Source organism: Aptenodytes patagonicus, chromosome 22 (genome assembly GCF_965638725.1).
Source record: "Aptenodytes patagonicus chromosome 22, bAptPat1.pri.cur, whole genome shotgun sequence".
NCBI classification, from domain to species: Eukaryota; Metazoa; Chordata; class Aves; order Sphenisciformes; family Spheniscidae; genus Aptenodytes; species Aptenodytes patagonicus.
Window position 1 is genome coordinate 2,755,501 of NC_134970.1, and position 18,112 is coordinate 2,773,612.

At 48.7% G+C, this 18,112-nt stretch overlaps 1 protein-coding gene across 1 annotated transcript; it reads left to right on the forward strand.

Annotated features, from left to right (window-relative positions):
- The first annotated feature begins 968 nt into the window (after positions 1–968).
- SLC26A9 (solute carrier family 26 member 9) lies at positions 969–16,421 on the forward strand. Its single transcript, XM_076358309.1, has 20 exons — positions 969–1,093; positions 2,119–2,258; positions 2,602–2,712; positions 3,013–3,188; positions 3,644–3,808; positions 4,407–4,559; positions 4,953–5,035; positions 5,327–5,474; positions 6,206–6,319; positions 6,775–6,852; positions 7,195–7,290; positions 9,618–9,724; positions 10,300–10,369; positions 10,581–10,673; positions 11,133–11,249; positions 11,822–12,139; positions 12,370–12,424; positions 12,827–12,972; positions 13,765–13,842; positions 14,472–16,421. The coding sequence occupies exons 1-20, from the start codon at positions 969–971 to the stop codon at positions 14,517–14,519; spliced, it is 2,421 nt and encodes an 806-aa protein (XP_076214424.1). The 3' UTR covers positions 14,520–16,421.
- Positions 16,422–18,112: the final 1,691 nt, after the last annotated feature.

Sequence of the window (18,112 nt, forward strand, 5' to 3'; positions counted from 1 at the left end):
CACTCCATAAGCTCTAAGCAACCTGGATGTTGTTTCTTGATATGTTCTCCTGCCTGAATCACCAGCTTTTTCCACCCCCTCTTCTACTCCTTTGTTGGGCAATGACCCACTTAGATACACGCCATACCACAAATAATTACCAAGATCCTTGTTTTATATCTGACCACTTCCTCCCTCCACCCCTAGCCTCTCCAGTTTGTAATGATTCTCCCCTCTTCCCAGGCATCGCTGGTCATAGTAAAATAAGGGCTCTCTGAAGTTCATCATCGTTCTTTGGTGAGACCCAGGTACGGGGCAGGACTAGTCCATCCGGATGTTTTGGCATCTTCATCACTGAAATGAATTAGCAATGGTTATCTTTCTGCACATCACTTCCTAGAATAAACCAGGGACTCATCCACAGCCTCTCATGGCAAGTGAGAAATAGGAAGGCTGCTGAATGCAAATGAGACCACTCAGCAGTGCAGCAGGAACACCTCGGATGGAAACTGCCTTTAATCACGGTGCCAGTATCTACCATTGCAAATTGTGTCAGGGCTGCCCAGGGTTGCAAAGTCTTGCCAACGCCACCGGCAGATGGTGAAACTGAGGCATGAGAAAGGTCAAGTGACTTGCCCGAGGCAAAAAGGCAGTCACTGGCAGAGCTAATATTAACACCCATGCTCATCTGCCAGACAATCCAGGACGCGCTCCGGTCCCCTTCACACGGCATCGCTCATTAGCATCACCTCAAAATAGCTGGTAAAAACTCCCTGTGCCGGGGAGCAGCAGCCCCCGGTGCTGGGAGAAGCCACTCCCAGGACCTGCCTCTGCACCACAGGGAAACTATTTAGGGTGGAGATGTTCGGGGAGGGCTCCCAGATGCTGGAGGTGTCCGGTCTGTTATACTGCAGGTGGGGCCAGCTCCAGTCACATTCTTGGCTTTGCTTTTTCTTTTTTTTCTGGGAAAAAAATTAAATGATCCAGAGATGAACCACACCAGGCCTCGCTATGTCATCGAACGTCCTGCCTATTCGGTCAGCCTCTTCGACGAAGAGTTTGAGAAGAAAAGCAGAAGTTACCCCGTTGGGGAAAAATTGAAAAACCTTTTCAGGTAACATAGAATGCTATAGCTGGGGCAAACCTAAACCAGATTTGGTCTGGAATTGGGATATAATTTGGACCTGGGGATACAGTTCCCATTTTTATCCTGGGAAACCTTTTCCATGATCTTCAGGGCTCTGATGGATGAAAGGCACAAGAGAAATGCAAATTGCACTGAAGCAAGTGAAACTGGTTACTCTTTTCACTGCCTCAGCTGTTACGCTGGAAGGCAAATAAGCAGAACAGTTTGCACTAAGTGCACTTGGGATTTGGGTTTCTGTTTTCCAAATTTTTTAATAACGAAAAAGGTATAATTGGTGATGTATGTATGAGTGTGTGGATTATTTCTTTAAGCTTTCCAGCTGGGATTTCCTTTTACCAGCTTTCTGATTAAAAACAGTACTGGCTTTCCTTAAAGAAAGATGATTAATCCTGCTGATTGCTGTCTTGGAAATCTATATCCATTCCTTGGAAAAATGAAGGCTTTTTTAGGAATACAGGAAAGAGGGAACATGTATGTCAGCAGGCAGAGATGTGAGATGCTGCATGTGTCAACCCAGGAGCAATCTTCTTCTTTCAGACACACTTTGGGTTTTTTGACCAAGCACCTGAAAAAGTTCATCTTTGGCTCTGTGCAACTGCCCCATGAATCTTTGAGCTGTGCTTCCTCCCTGCAGCTCACCTACCCCCCATCTGCAGGGTATTAGAAACAAAGACTCAAGATACTGGGGAGCTAAATCCTCCGCTTTGTGCAGGTTCTCCTTCCAGCTGTGGCAGCACTGGGGACCTCCCAATGTCAGGACCTCCCACAATAATCCTCCACGGCATGTCCAGCTAGTTAACTGCAAGAGCCTTGCAGGGAAGGCACCTCGCAGGGAAGGGCTGTGCACCAAATATTGGGCTCAGGATTTGGTGTGGGAGAAATACTGAGACATTCCTAGGAAGATCCTTCCTTGCTTCCTTGCTTGCTTACTTCCCAGCTCGCTTGCTTCCTTTCTTCTTTACTTATTTGCATTTTTTTTTTGTCTCCTCTAGATGTTCAGCTTCCAGATTCAAACTCATCCTCTTTAGCCTGTTCCCAATACTTGTGTGGCTTCCCAAGTATAAAATTAAGGACTACATTTTGTCCGATGTTCTTGGTGGGCTCAGTGCGGGGACGATTCAAGTGCCACAAGGTGAGACACAATGACTTTCTGGGTCACCTAGAGGGGATAGCACTTTACCAGTTCAAGTAAAGGTCTGCAGATGACAGCTATGTCCATTCTGTGGGGGTTAGCTACCTTTACTGCTACCTTTACTGCTGACATGTATCAACACAAGCTCTACCTCCTACCTGGTTGACCCTATATTTTTTCCACGGAGCCCTTCCCTGCTCTCTTTGGCCCCTCCTGCCCAGAAAGCAGCACTCTGTGCTGGCCGCAGCACCTTCTCGGAGCTGATGTGAGTGTGGCCAGGGCAGGGGGCTGACACCAGCTGCACAGACTTGGGTGACCTGCCCATTTCCCTTGTGTTTTCCAGGGATGGCCTTCGCGCTGCTGGCCAGTCTGCCTCCTGTCAACGGGCTCTACTCCTCCTTCTTCCCTTTGGTAACATACCTCTTCCTTGGCGGTATCCATCAGATGGTCCCAGGTAAGTGTCTGCAGAGCAACTTTCTGCACAAGGCAATTAAACACCAACTGGCTGGGAATACCCGGTGTGTTCCAGAATAGAGATGTTTGGGCATGTTTGGTTTGTCAGGCGTTTATGGGATCCCTGATTCTGGCTGCACAGCAGGATCTCACCCCAATGAACCGCTGTCGCAGCCCACCGCAGGGCTGGCTGCGGTGATGGGCTGGGTGTCTCAGTCTGGACAGCCTAATCTGCCCAAGTGCCTTCCAGGACAGGACGCTCTCTAGAAAAAACTACTGACATCACTGTGTTGTCCTGTAGGTACTTTTGCAGTCATCAGCATTATTGTTGGGAACGTCTGCAATGAGCTGGCCCCAGAGTCAGCCTTCCAGTACTTCAACCAGACTACCAATGAGACCAGCGTGAATACCACAGCCCTGGAAGCGGCCAGGCTGGAGATCTCTGCCACGTTAGCCTGCCTGACAGCCATCATACAAGTAAGGACCCACTGCACCGCCTGTGCTGTGTCCTCTGGCCAGAGCTGACCCACAGGGAGTCAGTCGAGCTCTCTCCCTGGAGCAGAGATGGTGGTAGCAGATGCCAGAGGAGGCCCCACTTCTAAGTGGATGATGCCTCAGCATAGAGGTTTTTGGGGGGATCCCGCCCCAGCTGCAGTCTTGGTGTGAAATTCTCCAAATGAACTAGCCAAGGGTGAGGCCAGCCCCTGGGGCAGGATCGCAGCCAGTGATGACACCCCAGCACGCTGCAGCTCTCCTCTCCCCATCCCTGCTCCGGGACAGTCTGCTCAGCCCTGCCTGCGCCGCGGCTGCATGGGAGGGATGTGCCCGCTCTCCCGGCGGAGCAGCCTGCCCAACACGGGCACGCTCAGGCTCTGCACCTCGCCCTTTCAGGCTGGCATGCTTCTAATAACGCCTTGTCTGTCCTACCCTAGCTGTGCCTGGGATTCGTGCAGTTTGGCTTTGTTGCTATCTACCTCTCAGAGTCTTTCATCAGGGGCTTCATGACAGCAGCAGGGTTGCAGATCCTCATCTCCGTGCTCAAGTACGTCTTCGGCTTGACAGTCCCATCTTACACCGGGCCCTTAGCTATCGTCTATGTAAGTGGGTGCTCTGGACAGGGGCCTTCCCTGCACCTCCTCCCCCAGTGACCACCACACCACAGGCATCTCTGCCACCCATGCAAGGGAAAGGGTGGCTAGGAGAGAAGGAAAGGGTGGAGGGAGGGGGAATACGGCTGTCTGCACCACTCCCAGCCCAGCACACCTACGCTGCTGCCATTGTATTTCCTATACAGTATTATCTGAGCCCTTGTCTGCTAGTTTCTAATTAGAAGTAATGAAATGGGTCTGGGATTTGGGAAGAATATGAACTGTGTTGCTTTACAGCAGGAGTCTTGCACAATTGTTAGCAACAGAAACTTTTCCTATGAGCAGGTTTACCCATTCCTAGGCTTTCCTGCATCTTCCATGGATGCATGCTCCATTGATGCAGCTAGAACTGCATTTAACTGGACAGCACAGACCCAGGGCTGGTTGCTGATGTCTCAGCAGCAGGGTTTCTAGCACTTCTCTCACCCTCGTCACATCTCAGGGTGTTTGCAGTTGATTATGGTAACAAGTGTTCTCCACTGTGCTGTCCGCATTGTCCAGAGTCTCTGGTTCCCCATGACACCTTCTCCTCTTCTCTCCCCTTTAGACATTCATTGATATTTGTAAAGGTCTGCCCAAAACCAACGTGGCCTCCCTGGTCTATGCCTTGGTCAGTGCTGTGCTCCTGTTCATTGTCAAGGAGCTCAACCTAAAGTACATGAAAAAGATCCGGATGCCCATCCCCATGGAGATCATCATCGTAAGTGACGCATGAGCTGTCCCTTGGACCCTCCAGGAGACAGTCCCTCCCCTCACCTTACAGCCCTGGGACACCCACTTCTGCTCACAGAGGGCCCATCACATAGAGCATCTACACAGTGAATATGACGCATATTCATGGCCTGGGGTCAGAAATTGGGCCATCCTCATGGAGGATACCTCCGATGCCCAGCTCGTCCCTGTTAGACTGTACCTGCATCCTGCTGATGCTGAGTATGAGGAACATAACTCCTGCTGGGGAGATTCTCTCCTTTCCTAGCCCAAATTTGGTGCTAATTTTCTACTGTCAGCCCCAGGAGCACAGCAAGCTTAGTGCTTCTGAGAGAGCTCATGCTCTTTCCGCTTACTGCTCTTTTATTCTCTGTACTTTCAGGTAATAGTTGCGACTGCAATCTCTGGCAGCTTTAACATGCCCGAGAAGTACGGCATGCCCGTAGTTGGGAAAATCAGCATGGGGTAAGTGCATGTGCAGGTCTGACTCAACTTCCAGATAATGTTCCTTCCTCCTCCTCCTCCTCCTCCTCCTGCAGCCTGGAAAACACCTCACTCTTCCCTGCTGTATGCCAGTCCCCTTCCAGGACTGTCAGGCAGCACTGCTGCGCTCTGTTACACAACTGCCACCATCCACTCACACTGTCCACAGTGTAGACACGGATTATGTCATTCCTGAACACAAGCTCCTCACCCACTTCACTGGCCTCTGGTCACTAGTGTCACAACTGCTTCTTGCCTCCGCTCTGAGTGCAGGTTCCCAGCACCAACCCTGCCCCTGGTGAACAAGTGGAAAGACATGATCGGCACAGCTTTCTCACTCGCCATCGTGAGCTACGTGATCAACTTAGCCATGGGGAGAACGCTGGCAGCCAAGCATGGCTACAACGTGGACCCCAACCAGGTAACGCTTGGTCTGGAAGGACGCAGTCAAGGACCATTCCCCTTGCTCTCAGGCGTGAAAGGAAAACCTCGCTGCATGAATGGGAAGCTTTCAAACGTGCGCTGCTTAAAACAGACATGCTGCTCCCATGCATGCAGGCTTATGTGGCAGCTTGCCATGTGGGGGTCGAAAGGACATGGCAGATCCATCTCCCATGGACTGGAGAGAGCCTGCAAAAGGGAAGAAAGCTTTAGGTTGAGCTCTCTGCTTTGCTCTCCCTCGAGACCTGAGGCTTCAGCCCTAGTGCTGGTGCAGATGGCATTTTTGCAGGTTGTTGGAGCACAACGAGGCACATATATTTCTCACTGAGCAGAGAAAGACCTGGATTCCTGGTGTGTCACCTAGATACTGTGAGAGGCAGGACATTAAATAATCCTCTTTTGTCATCACTGGCACAGCGGCAGCTTTCAATAACAGCCACGCATACCACATGAAGCCCTGCCCTTAGTGAGTCAACAGATGACGTGTTTAGGTGGAATTGTGCTTCCAGGTTTCCCTGCTATACCAGAGCCCATCACAGCTCTTACTGGAAGGAAAGGGTCTGGGACACACTGCAGGGAACCCAGGTCCCTTCCCTGGCCACACAAACCCCAGACTCGGGCACCTGCTCTCCTGCCTGGCAGCTCACACGCGTTGGCAGGGCAGGACGGGCAGCTGTCCTTTCTGATGACCACGTTCCCCCATCTCCACAGGAAATGCTGGCCCTGGGCTGCAGCAACTTCTTTGGATCCTTCTTCAAAATCCACGTGATCTGCTGTGCTCTCTCCGTCACTCTTGCCGTCGATGGGGCAGGAGGGAAATCACAAGTTAGTACCTCCTCCTCCTCTCTTCCCTACGTGACCCCACTTGACCACAAACTCCTGTAGCTGCTGCATGCTGCCAGCCTGACATCACTGCTGCAGGTCTGGAGAAGCTCCATATATGAGTCCTTCGCATTGCTGTTGTTAAAGCAGAATTTCCTTCCTCCCCAACTCCATTTTGTTCCCTGGGTGGTTCTTTGGATTGGTCACAGATGTAGGGCTGTAAATCTGCATTCCCAGTCTGGCTCCCCCGATTGAGCGGAGCTACCACGTGAGGGAAGTTTGGGGTTATCTGTGAGATCTGCAAAATCTTAGCCTATTTCTCAGAGGCAATCATCTGCTCACATAAAATACTGCAGTGACCAGTTGTCCCACTGGCTGAAGCAGCAGGAGAGGAAAGGCTCAGAGGGTGTTTAGGAAGACCCTGATGTTTGCTGAAGTTAATTCTCTCTTTTTTGCAGGTGGCAAGTTTCTTTGTGGCCTTGGTGGTTATGGTGACCATGCTGGCTCTGGGGATCTACCTCGAACCTCTTCCAAAGGTAACACAAACATCTGTGCAAACAGCGTGGCCATTGTGTCACATACTCCACACAGCCAAGCGAAGGCACAGTCTTGCTCCAAAAACCCCTGATGCAAACTGCTGCACAGCATGGTTTGTTCCTGGCCTGGGGTCCTGTCTGCACTGAGTCTCTGGAAGCAAGAATAGTCTACATTATTATGCTCAGATCCAAGTGAGATCTTTGTGAGCGTCACCCTTTCCCATTCCCTTGTGGTATTTGGACCAAGGAAAGGAGACACTGCAGAAAGCATCTGCTGCAAAACGTGGCACATCCACACCGCACATCCACATCCTAGCTGATACGATCCCCTCTCCTCCGCAGTCTGTCCTGGGAGCCCTCATTGCAGTGAACCTGAAAAACTCCCTCAAGCAGCTGGCTGATCCCTTCTACCTGTGGAAGAAGAGCAAGCTGGACTGCGTGAGTGCCTGGGGACGGGTGGGAGGCATCCGCCTGCCTATGCTGGCAGCTCAGCCCGCAGCTGTGCGAGGCAGAGGCAGGGCGAGCAGGCCAGCCCCCCGGCAGGCTTTTGGAGGCAGGAGGGCGGTATGAGTCCCCTGCAGAAGGTGGGTTTTGCTCTCTCCGTGTGGTCGTGCTTCCAACCCCTCGCCAACAAGGCTCTGAGCGGTGGCGGAGCCTGTCCTGCCCAGCTGAGCACTCTCATGCTTAGCGCACATATCAGAGAGGCCTGAACTATTACCTGCTCTGTTTAAATGCCTATCAACTGCGGGAGCCTGTTTGCCCAGAACTAGCCAAACCGGCCCTGCTCAATATCTAGGAGTCATGACTTAAAAACTCACACAATAGCCCTCCAGGGTGAGGAGAGCCCTTCACAGCGATAAGGACTCCAGGCACTGGTTGATATATAAACCCAGGCAGGGGGTGTGGGGGAGTGAGAACGGAATTTGGAAATGTCTGACATAAAAAGACAGTGTTTGAACAGGACTCCCACGGCTGAGTGGTGTGTGTGGACACTGAGCCAATATCCTGTCAGGTCCCGACAAACCGCCTTATCGGAGAAATCAGGAGTCCAAAGGGGCTGACCTGAGTCATCAAGAGCTTTCCCAAAATACTGTTCAAACAGGTGCTGGAGAAGAGATGGGTTAGCAGTCCAGGCACAGATTTCACAGGGGTGTGATCATGACGTGAAGGCACACTCTAGCACAGGGCACGAGCTACAAAAAAATTGGTCCATCCTTAGGATTGAGCCTGGCAGAGTGACCGGACCAGGGACATGCAAGGTCTGAGCTGACATGGTTATGCAGGCAAGAACCATCAGAGAGAGAAAGTCGCTGATGGGAAGATGCAATTCTCTGTTGGGAATCTTTTATGGCAATTTAAGCACATCTCTGAATGGCTTCTGCTGGTGCCTGGTGGGCAGGATGGAAGGTCTGGGTCGGCTCTGGCAGTTCACGTGAGGGCAGGTGAAGTTACTGCCCATTATCAGAGCTCGCAGAAGGGAGCACAGACCGTCCCCGCGGGCTCCACAGCCCCCAGCCCAGCGTCTGGGCAGACACCTGATCAGACGGTGGACTGAGCGGAGATGCATGGTGCTGCCTGGGGAACGCCTCGGCAGCGTGTCTCTGCCAGACGTGGTCACCACAGCGGAGGTGAACAGCTGTCAGAAACCAATTTGGTTTGGCCCATGTGAATCATCTGTCCTCCATGGCACAGCCAGACCCACTGCCCCGGCTGTGCTGTGTTTCCACTGAGCTGCTGGAACAAAGCTCTTCCTACCAGCAACCATGGACAGCCTACAGGTGCAGGGAGCGTGGGGACCAGGCAGATGCCAATGGAGTGAACTGTGTTCCCCTGACCTTAATCTCCCTGGAATTTGAACCAGATTCAGTGTCCTGTCCCAAAACGGGGAACACCATTTCTGGGTGATGTCAGACCATTGGTGTGTATTACCTCAAGTCTGATTGTATTTCAGTGCTAACTGCAGGGATCACTCCACAGATACAGCCCGGTGTGAAGTCTGGATGGAGGGAAGCCCTTACTTGCCGTTTATATGCACCATGCATATAAATTAAGATGCTGAAGTCATCAAAGTTACCCTGATTTGTCCAAGGTCAAAGTTAGGTTTTATCAGTCTTGAGGATGGGATTATAATAACCTGCTAATGATTCTCAGAGGGCATGTTTATATGCTTAGGCAGGACTAATTTCACACAGAGGGAGATGCTCGAGTGCTAATATATAAAAATGACAAATGACAGAGCTCTGAGCTGAGAGGTGGAGCAGGTTTTGGTATGCTCTGTCATACTTTGTCATCAAATCTGCTCTGTGTTCAGGTCATTTATAGTAGGTGCTCAGACGGTTTTCAGATAGATGCTCATTCCTTCTGAAATGCTCTGACTGACAGCAGGAGCTTTCTTGGGGCTGGGAGCAGTCACTGAGCAGCAGATGGTCTGACCTGCGGGAGCCTTTTCTTGACTAGATAGGCTGATACTTTTTGAACTGAATGAGTGGTGCGGGTATTCGTGCAGCTGTAAAGAAACGCACTGGCTGCTTTTACGGCTGAAAAACTGGGGCTTCTGGCAAGCTTCCCAGCGATGATGTTTCACACGAAAGCATGCAATAAACTGTATAATTAAAATAGCTGCAGAATTCAGGCCTCGGTCTTTTGATCCTCAGCTGTGTAGTTCTTTGGGTCCAGAATATCAGCACAGAGCCATTTTCCATCCATCGCTGTGCTCCAGCCCGTGGTAGAGTAAAATGACCTGCCATGCTCTTCTCTTTCTGCAGTTGGTCTGGCTGGTGAGCTTCCTGTCTGCTTTCTTCCTGAGCCTTCCCTACGGAGTCGCTGTGGGCGTGGGATTTTCCGTGCTGGTCGTGGTTTTCCATACCCAGTTGTAAGTACCAGCGTACCTACAAAAACCAAAAGAGAAGGAAAATCTCCCAGTTGCAGAATAAATGACAGATTATTTTTATAACCAACCTCTGGCCCATGTTTCGAAGGAACGTGTGGCAGGAGCCTGGGGGAGTGCAGGTGTCCTCCCTGGCCCCTGGAATGTGCAAACAGGAATGGCAGGCGCTAATTTACTGCCTGCATTCCCACTCCTGCGCACGGTTAGCGATGTGCACATCCCAAGGCAGGGGGAAGTCTGAAGGTATTTACTTCAGCACAAAAAGCTACCTGCATAGTTCCCAGAAGAAAATCCTGCTCATAAAAAGAAAGAGCCCCATATATATGCAGAGACTGGCGTGAAGTTTACACACCATTTTTAATCCATCAAAGCCCTTTATTAATATTTCCCAGTCTGGGATCTCAAACTGCTGACTCTTTTTTTGCCCTGTAGACTCTGCAGGGATGAAATCTAAGTATTTTCATAAAGCAAATTTTCAAATCCTGGTATGGAATGTGATGCGAAGCAGTTTTCTTCCCCTGCAACATTTACTCTAATTCTGGCCACCTCTTTTCTCCTAGCCGTAACGGCTCTGCCCTGGGTCAAGTAACTTCCACTGACATCTACAAGAACCCTAAAGCCTACAACAAGGTAAGCAGAAGCTAAACTATCCTCAGAGAAAATGCTGTTCTTTTTGCCACTGGTACCCACTGTGATCAGGATGTCGCTGCTTGTTTCAGGGGTGGCAGGAGTGCTGCTCTTCAGCTTGACCTTCCCCATTATCTGCTGCCCGAACTCCCAGCCACCCTGCACCCCACACAGTCCCTGTCACGCCTGGTTTGAGCTCTTGTTTCTGTTGCAGGTACATGAACTTAATGGGATTAAAATTGTGACCTACTGCTCGCCACTGTATTTTGCCAACTCAGAGATATTCCGCGAGAAGATTATAGCCAAGGTGAGCAATGCCCTAAGAAATTTCTGCTTGCAGCCAATCCCAAATGGCCCTTGCTCTCTCCTGTAGTGCTACATGGAGATAATTAAGCCTAGGATGATCATGAAAGATGGTCACATCCATCCTCTACTCTTCCATCCTTTTCTCCCTGATCTTCAGGACTGTTTGTAGATCTCATTTTAGAGGTTATGCCTGAATCCTGGCAGGTATCCTCCTCCAAGCTCTGCCAAAGCAGAGTCATCCTGCTACTGCAAGTCCCTCCTCCCTGCGTGTGCAGGTACCCTGAGTTACTGGAGATGTTGCTGTTTGGTTGCCATCAGGGTCACCTCACTCCGGCGTACAGCTGCTGCTGTCCTCCCGTGCCATGTGCCACGGGCTGGGAAATGGGAAGAAAGAAATAGCAGCCCCTGGCTATGGGGCTGAACAGACTTTTTCAAAGAAAACTCTCTCTCTTTTCCACAGACCGGGGTGGATCCTGGTAAAGTGTACTTAGCCAGGAAGAAATACGTGAAACGGCAGGAGAAGGGAACAGCACAACCACCAACAAAGCTACCGAAATTCTTATTGAGGCAGAACAAGGTAACTCAGTTTGGGTTCCTGTGTTGACGAGTAAGACCCCAAGTCCTCATCAAACAGCTCCTCTTGACATAAGGTTTTCTGCACTGTCTTCCTAGCCACATTTACCACCTCTTGCCTCCCTTCCTTCCCACCCACAGCTCCATTCCTCCCAATAGCCAAAACCTTAAGATGCAGGAGAACTGAAAATGGCTGGGAGCAAGAAAGCTGTAGAGATGGCTAGAATGGAAACATGGTGAACAATTTGCTAGAAACCGAGCTTGCCCTGTTTCTCTAAGGCTGGATCTATGTCACATTTCAGTTCAAAAGTGCCCTTCTGAAGCACATTTCCCAGTCATCCCAGCTTCGTTTGGTTTGCATTGCTGAGCAGTCCTGAAGCATGTGAACAGGAATCATTTAAAATTAACCTAACGTACTCCAACCCCAAGGGACATTCAGTCTAGCACCAGGCTGGAGTTAGTCCAGATTAAAACACTTCATGCCACTGACTACTTCAGGTGCATTCACATGTCAGGACCTCGGCTTGTGCTGATAGTTGTGCCCTGCCCTGACTGTGCATTTCTGCTTTGCTGTAGACCTTGTCTTTGCAAGAGCTCCAGAAAGACTTTGAAAGCACCTCTCCAACAGATACCAATAACAACCAGACGACTGCTAATGGTGCCAGCATCTCCTATGTCACGTTCCGTCCACCTGCCAACGGTGCTGGGCAAGTGCATACCTCCAGTGAGCTGGGCAGCACCACTACTCTGCAAGGAAGCACTTTCAGTGTCATGCCTAAAGCAGATGTTGACCCTATGATGACAGCACCGCCCTATATCAGCTTTCACACCATCATCCTGGACATGAGTGGAGTGTGTTTTGTTGACCTCATGGGCACAAAAGCACTAGGCAAGGTTAGTTCTGTACTACAAACATAGCCAAGCAACATATCACCCAGGTAACTTCTACTCTCTTGGGCAGCTCAGATAAAGATGTTTACCCTCCTCAATAGAAGGTTTGTGTGACTTTCTCCTTCAGCATCCCCAGGACATGTGTAAAGCCCTGGATAAAAGATTTTATGTCTAAACACAGTACTGGAGCAGCTGTGTTACTAATCCTCTCTCTCCCCTCTCATCCCTTCTAGTTGTGTTCCAGTTATCAGAAGATTGGGATTAAAGTGTTCTTGGCAAACGTGCATGGTAAGAATCCACGAAGAACACATTTCCATGTGATCTTCCCCCATTTATGTGCTCCTGACAGACAGGAGATCTTTTTGTGTTCTTTGTGCAAACTGTGCAAGCTGTCAGCCTTTTGTTGGACCAAACCGGAACAGATGAAAGAAGAGAACAGAAGAAAGGAAAGAGAAACGCTGTTCTCTGTGTGAAATAGGTCCTTTCGTTTGGGAAGTGATACGACTGGAACCTCTCCACATTTAGCATGTAGAAAAATAGATCCCTACACTCTCATTTCTGCAGCAAACCTGCTTCTTCCCTATGCATGCCAGCCTTGCCTTAGCACAGAGGACCACTGTCAGTCATGTGCACTTTCAAAGGCTTCCTTCTTTGGTTTCCTTCTTGTTCACGTGCTTTTCCTTTCTTCAGCCCAGGTGTACAATGACATTAGCACAGGTGGAATCTTTGAGGAAGGAGGCCTGGACCAAAGTCACATCTTCTTGACGATCCATGATGCTGTTTTGTTTGCACTGGCAAATATCAAAGAAGTTGTCCACCCGCCCATCTTAGAAGAGGTAAATTTGCTCCCCAGTCTTTCTCCAGCTCACAGTACTGTACTATTAGGCTTACGCGCTGCATCAGCACAAAGGAAGAATAACAACTCAATACTGCAGCTAATAAAGTTTCTTATTTATCTCAAGTGGTAAAGGTCTAAATCCAACAAAATATTTCACCTCCTATTTCTCACGTATGGGCCAAGCACCTACTGATTGAATTGATTTCAATGGGAATTCAGAAGTGTAAATGTCTTCTGCAAACCCCTAGCTGGGAGATGAATGTTTTTCCAGCCTGGAGAAGACAAAAGAGCTGTTTCAGCACCATGACCTCAGTTTGGTGTTGGCTGGAACATGCAGCTGCACACAAAGGCAGAATTTGGCCCTCGGAAATGAAGTCAAAGCACACGCCCCTGTCCTTGAACAGCCCCAGCATCCATGAATGCTTCCCTTGGTGGGAGGAGAAAAGGCCGAGGCAGGAATGTGGCACATGCTGACAACACAGGGTCAGACAAGCTATCTCCCCAAATATGGGTGGGTTTATTGCATGATAATTGGAGTTGGAACCAGGGCAACGTTAGCCAGTTATCTCATGAGAATAAGTTAAGGTATCTCATATCTCGGCAGAGAGATATGTAAATGCCAGCTCAGTCAGAGAAGATAAACAATTGAAACAGGATTCCTTCTGTGCCCCTTCTTCCTGGGCATGTCCCTTTGAGCACGTGTGATGTTTTAAGCCTGGGTTAGTCATTTTTTTCATTCCTTTCAACCCTGCACTCTGCTAATTTGTGGATTTGATTGTTTCCTGCACAGGGGCCGAATCAGACACAGCTCTCCATCTATGACGAGCCTGTGGATGAAAGCAGTGCAGAGTTCAAGAACATGGAGGAGGTTAGTTCTAGTGCCAGGGGTCACTTCTTCAGCTGTGGACATAAGGTGGAAATCAGAAGTCATGGTTGGGGTTGGTTAGATGGGAAGTCCCCTGTGCCGTGCCAGGCAAACTGCTAGCAACAGTAACGCTTTGAGAAGTTAGTTTCAAAAATAATTTAAAATTCCTGTCATGAGGAGCTCTGGCAGGCACCTGGATGAAGGAGCAGCTAGGTTGCCCCACAGGGGAATCCTCTAATCCATTCTGGGCCACACAGCTCAGATTCACAGTCAGACCTGTGGTTTCCAGGCACTGGGGTGAACTTGGAGAACCAGGTTTAGCTCAAGCCCAGAAGAAGGGTCGCTGGTCAAGTTTTTCAGCACAGACTTTGTTAATGCTGAAGTGATCTGCACCCACCAAACCCAGGTCCCTGGGAGGAGATACGTTCCAATGCTGACCTTCCCCATGCTGTCCACGCACAGCTGGAACCAGAGCAACCTCCCCACTGCCAGCTTTCCCTCGTGGAGGAGGGCTGGGAAGGGTTGGAGTTTCTGGTGGCGTTTCTCTGTGTGACTGAATGACTGCTGAGCTGCGTTGCTGGGTTTGTGCCATGGCATCAGCCCTAACCCAGCATGTCTTGTGTGCCCTTTAGGAGATGTTTGGAAGCATGTTCCACTCAGAGACCCAGACAGCTCTGTGAGCGCACAGGGAGCGTCAGCGTGCGGGCAAACCCTCCTGAACAGACTCCTCTCTCCCATCCCTTCGTGAAGAGCTGCACTTCTACCTGGGGATACAACGTTTGCAAAGCAAGAGGCCATCACACCTCTTGAACTGACAAATTCCTCCTTCCTTCCTGCTCCGTTTCTGGTATTCAGAGCAATGGGCTCTGGAGCAGGCAACAGAAATCTGCGGAAGCAGGAACTCAGGAAATGCCATCTCATTAATTACAGAAGAGAAGCGAGTTCATTTGAAGGCAGGTGCCTTAACACATGGGACGATTAGTCATTATTGCCAAGCGCTCTCCTTTGTCTCACACAATCGCACTCTTCTGCCCGCATAGACATTACGTAATTTGGGCATCCCCCTTCTTTCTTTTCCCTCCTCCCTCTTTTCCTGATGAAGTGAAATACAAGCAAATATTAAGAGCCTTTCACGGCTTTGATTCACAAGCCAAAGCAACTCTTGCAAGGTGCGGCAACGCAGCTTTGTAAGGTAATGTTGTTCTAAAATGTGCACTGACCCTTGGGGTGTCTGCACAGTAAGTGCAAGCCCCTGAATTTCCCTGCGTGTCTGTGTAGCACCACCTCCGCCTCTCCTGTGGCCCCTCTTCTACGACCCCCTGCACTGCTTTCTCTGTGACCCAACATCCCAGAAACCACTGCCTCAAACCACTGCTGTATTTCTGATATCCCAAAGACCTTGGTACTCTATCTCAGTAGGGCTGCTTTCTGGATTACGTATTTTTTTTTCTTACTAATAGGACTAGTTTGTAATCAGAAACAAGAATTCCTTGTTACTGTGTGTTATACGCACACATTGTCCTGCCTGCCCGGTAGGTTGAGCACGTGTTCGAAAGACCCAGGGTCCGGTTCAAACCCCCCCTGAAGTTTTTTAGGGATCTTTTCTGCTGACTGAACGGCGCTTCAGATACGGCTCTTAGACTGTGAATGGCATGAAAGCATTCATCCCAAGGGTGTTCTGACTCTTCCCATCCTCTTGTTGACTGGAACAACTGAAAGATTTAGTCTGGAACGTGGATGAGTGCTCTGGGGAAAGATGTTTTTCCCAAATAATTTTGATCACAAGTAGCAAATTCAGGGAGAGGGAAGGAAGCCCCTTCTGCACACTTTTCGTAATGCCATAGATCCAGAGCAGTAAAACTGAAATTTGAGTGTATTTTATGCCTGCAACTAGGGAACAGCCCAAGTGACACCCTGTGCTATGCAGGGCTTCTGGTGACAAGCTCTCAAACGGTGACTTGTGTGCAGCAAGAGACAACTCTTGTATAGCAGGTGATATTTCCATTACAATTCTCTACTAAAAGTTTGATGATTTTCATTAAAATTCACCACAGACTGATGCTACCAGGACCATCTACCTCCCAGGCAAACAAGCCTGCCTCACTAACCCAGAGACAGACAGCCGAGATCTTAATCATTTCTAAAAATCTGACATTCTTTTATATTTGAGTGATGCTAATAACAACTGCTATTTTAGTTTCCCTCTCTGATGCCTTCCCTTCTTACCCATTGCTGATGTTGTGACAGTAATGACAAGATGACAATATAAAGCCTGAAAAATCTAAGCATAAGCCAAGGGTTAAAGGGACCCTTCTTCAGTGCATTTCAACCTCAAATATGGCTTTTATGAAAATAAGGTTATAAAAAATTTAAGATAAAGACACATACTGGTATGTCTTCAACTGCAATGAAAACAATTTCTTTTGTTTGAATTTCAAATCTTCCTACAAGGTATTTCCAGCACTGGGATAAAATGCAAGAGACAACAAGAAAAAGTGAACAGTAATAGAAGTAAAACTGGACAGTCTGTTATCTTTCCATGAACGCAAAAAATAAAGAGTGGCCTTAATAATGAAAGTAAATTATATTTTTAAAGGTTATTTCTATTTTATTACTCTAAGATATTAAAACTATTAACAAGCTTTAATGTACAGTTTTGAAGTACATATACATCATTGAGCTGATTCACTAGCAGATTGCTAGAAGGCTTTCTGAGGAGAGAAAGTGGGGCTTTCCTACAGCTCCCAGATGTCTCATTTTTAAGGAAAATAGAGCTTCAAGAACCATCATAGCTAGACAACCATTAAAGGAAACAACATCAGGACCCTGCCAGTTTGGTTTTATGTAACACCTCATTAACTAAGTCACCATTTCTCTACCTCAGTTTCTGGTTATGTGGTGCAGGAGAGAGTAATAAAACCAAAGGAGGTTAGTTTCCAAAAGGAAAAACCCACGAACTAATGGTTATTATTCATTTTAATCTTAGACAGCAGTGATTTTTCCAGAACCATGTATAGCTTGTTCTATAAGGTAAAATCAAGAGATTAATTCCCTTAAATTATCTTTGAGGGTGATTACTCATGGTCTTTTGTTACTGCCTGAGTGCTCCTTTTACTTGCTCATTTGAAAAAAGCAACAAAGAAATTGGTGCGATGGAACAAGAAACTATCCTACAGTAGCTAATCAATATTTCTGTATCTCTGAGGTGGCATCACGTTAAATGAGGAAAATTCCAATTTCCAGTTCTTCATTCAAGGTTAATTACAGGAGGCTGATTTCACAGTCTCAGGGCCTGACAGGCCAAACACAAGAAGCCTCAGAGCAACAGACCATGTATAAAAAATAGACTGTATTTCTTGAAGTTCCTACAGGCATAATGGATGGGATGTCAAGAGAGACAGCTTGAAGGTAGCCGCACTGACGATATGCTCTGCAATTCTGATGACCTAGGAAGAAGGATACCTCGCTTCTGCAGCCACGGGCCAATTCTGTCAATAAATGTAACATCAGTGGGCAAATGGCATTGCTGGAGGCACAATGTGGCCAGTTCAAAGTCTGAATTTCCAATTGCCCGGGCCACAGAATTAGGGAAGCTCAAATTCATGCTGGGGTAGAAAAATTTTCATTTCCAGTGTCACTTTATTGCTCTTAAAGTAACAGTGATGTTGATGTGTAATGGCTCTGAAGCCTTACTTGATAAATGCATGTTGTATAACCAGCTCAGAAATGTTTGTAATTTATTTAATTTAATATTGGTTTCGTTCTTTTTTGATAATAAAGAATGTGTGAACAATCATCTGCTTCTTCTGCTGCTTCGAGAGCAGGCTTTCCATGGCAGCTCCCGTCCAGTATTAAGCATCTCAGGACAGTTTACGCCATGGGAACATAAGATAAATCCTCAAATTCAGCACAAGACAGCTGTAAAGAAGCTGGTGAAACCAGGCAAGAAGGAACGCATTTTGAAAACCAGGCGATTTAAACCCTGTCGGGAGTGGGGCTAGCACACCCCAAGGCACACCACCATGCCCGACTCGGGCCCGTCCCTCAGCCTGGTCCTCACCGGCGTCCTCCTACCCAACTTGTGGCTCTTGCCACCTCACTGAACCGGGGGGTGGTTATTCCCCACGGGCACCCCTCTTCCCCCCAAGCACCCCGTCATTTTGGCAGCAGCATACTGAGCCCCAGCGCTCTCGGCCTCCCAGCGGGCTCCAGGCACGGCCCAAACCAGGGTGAGGGGACATTCCCATTATTGCTTGCTGCTGTGGGTACCAGA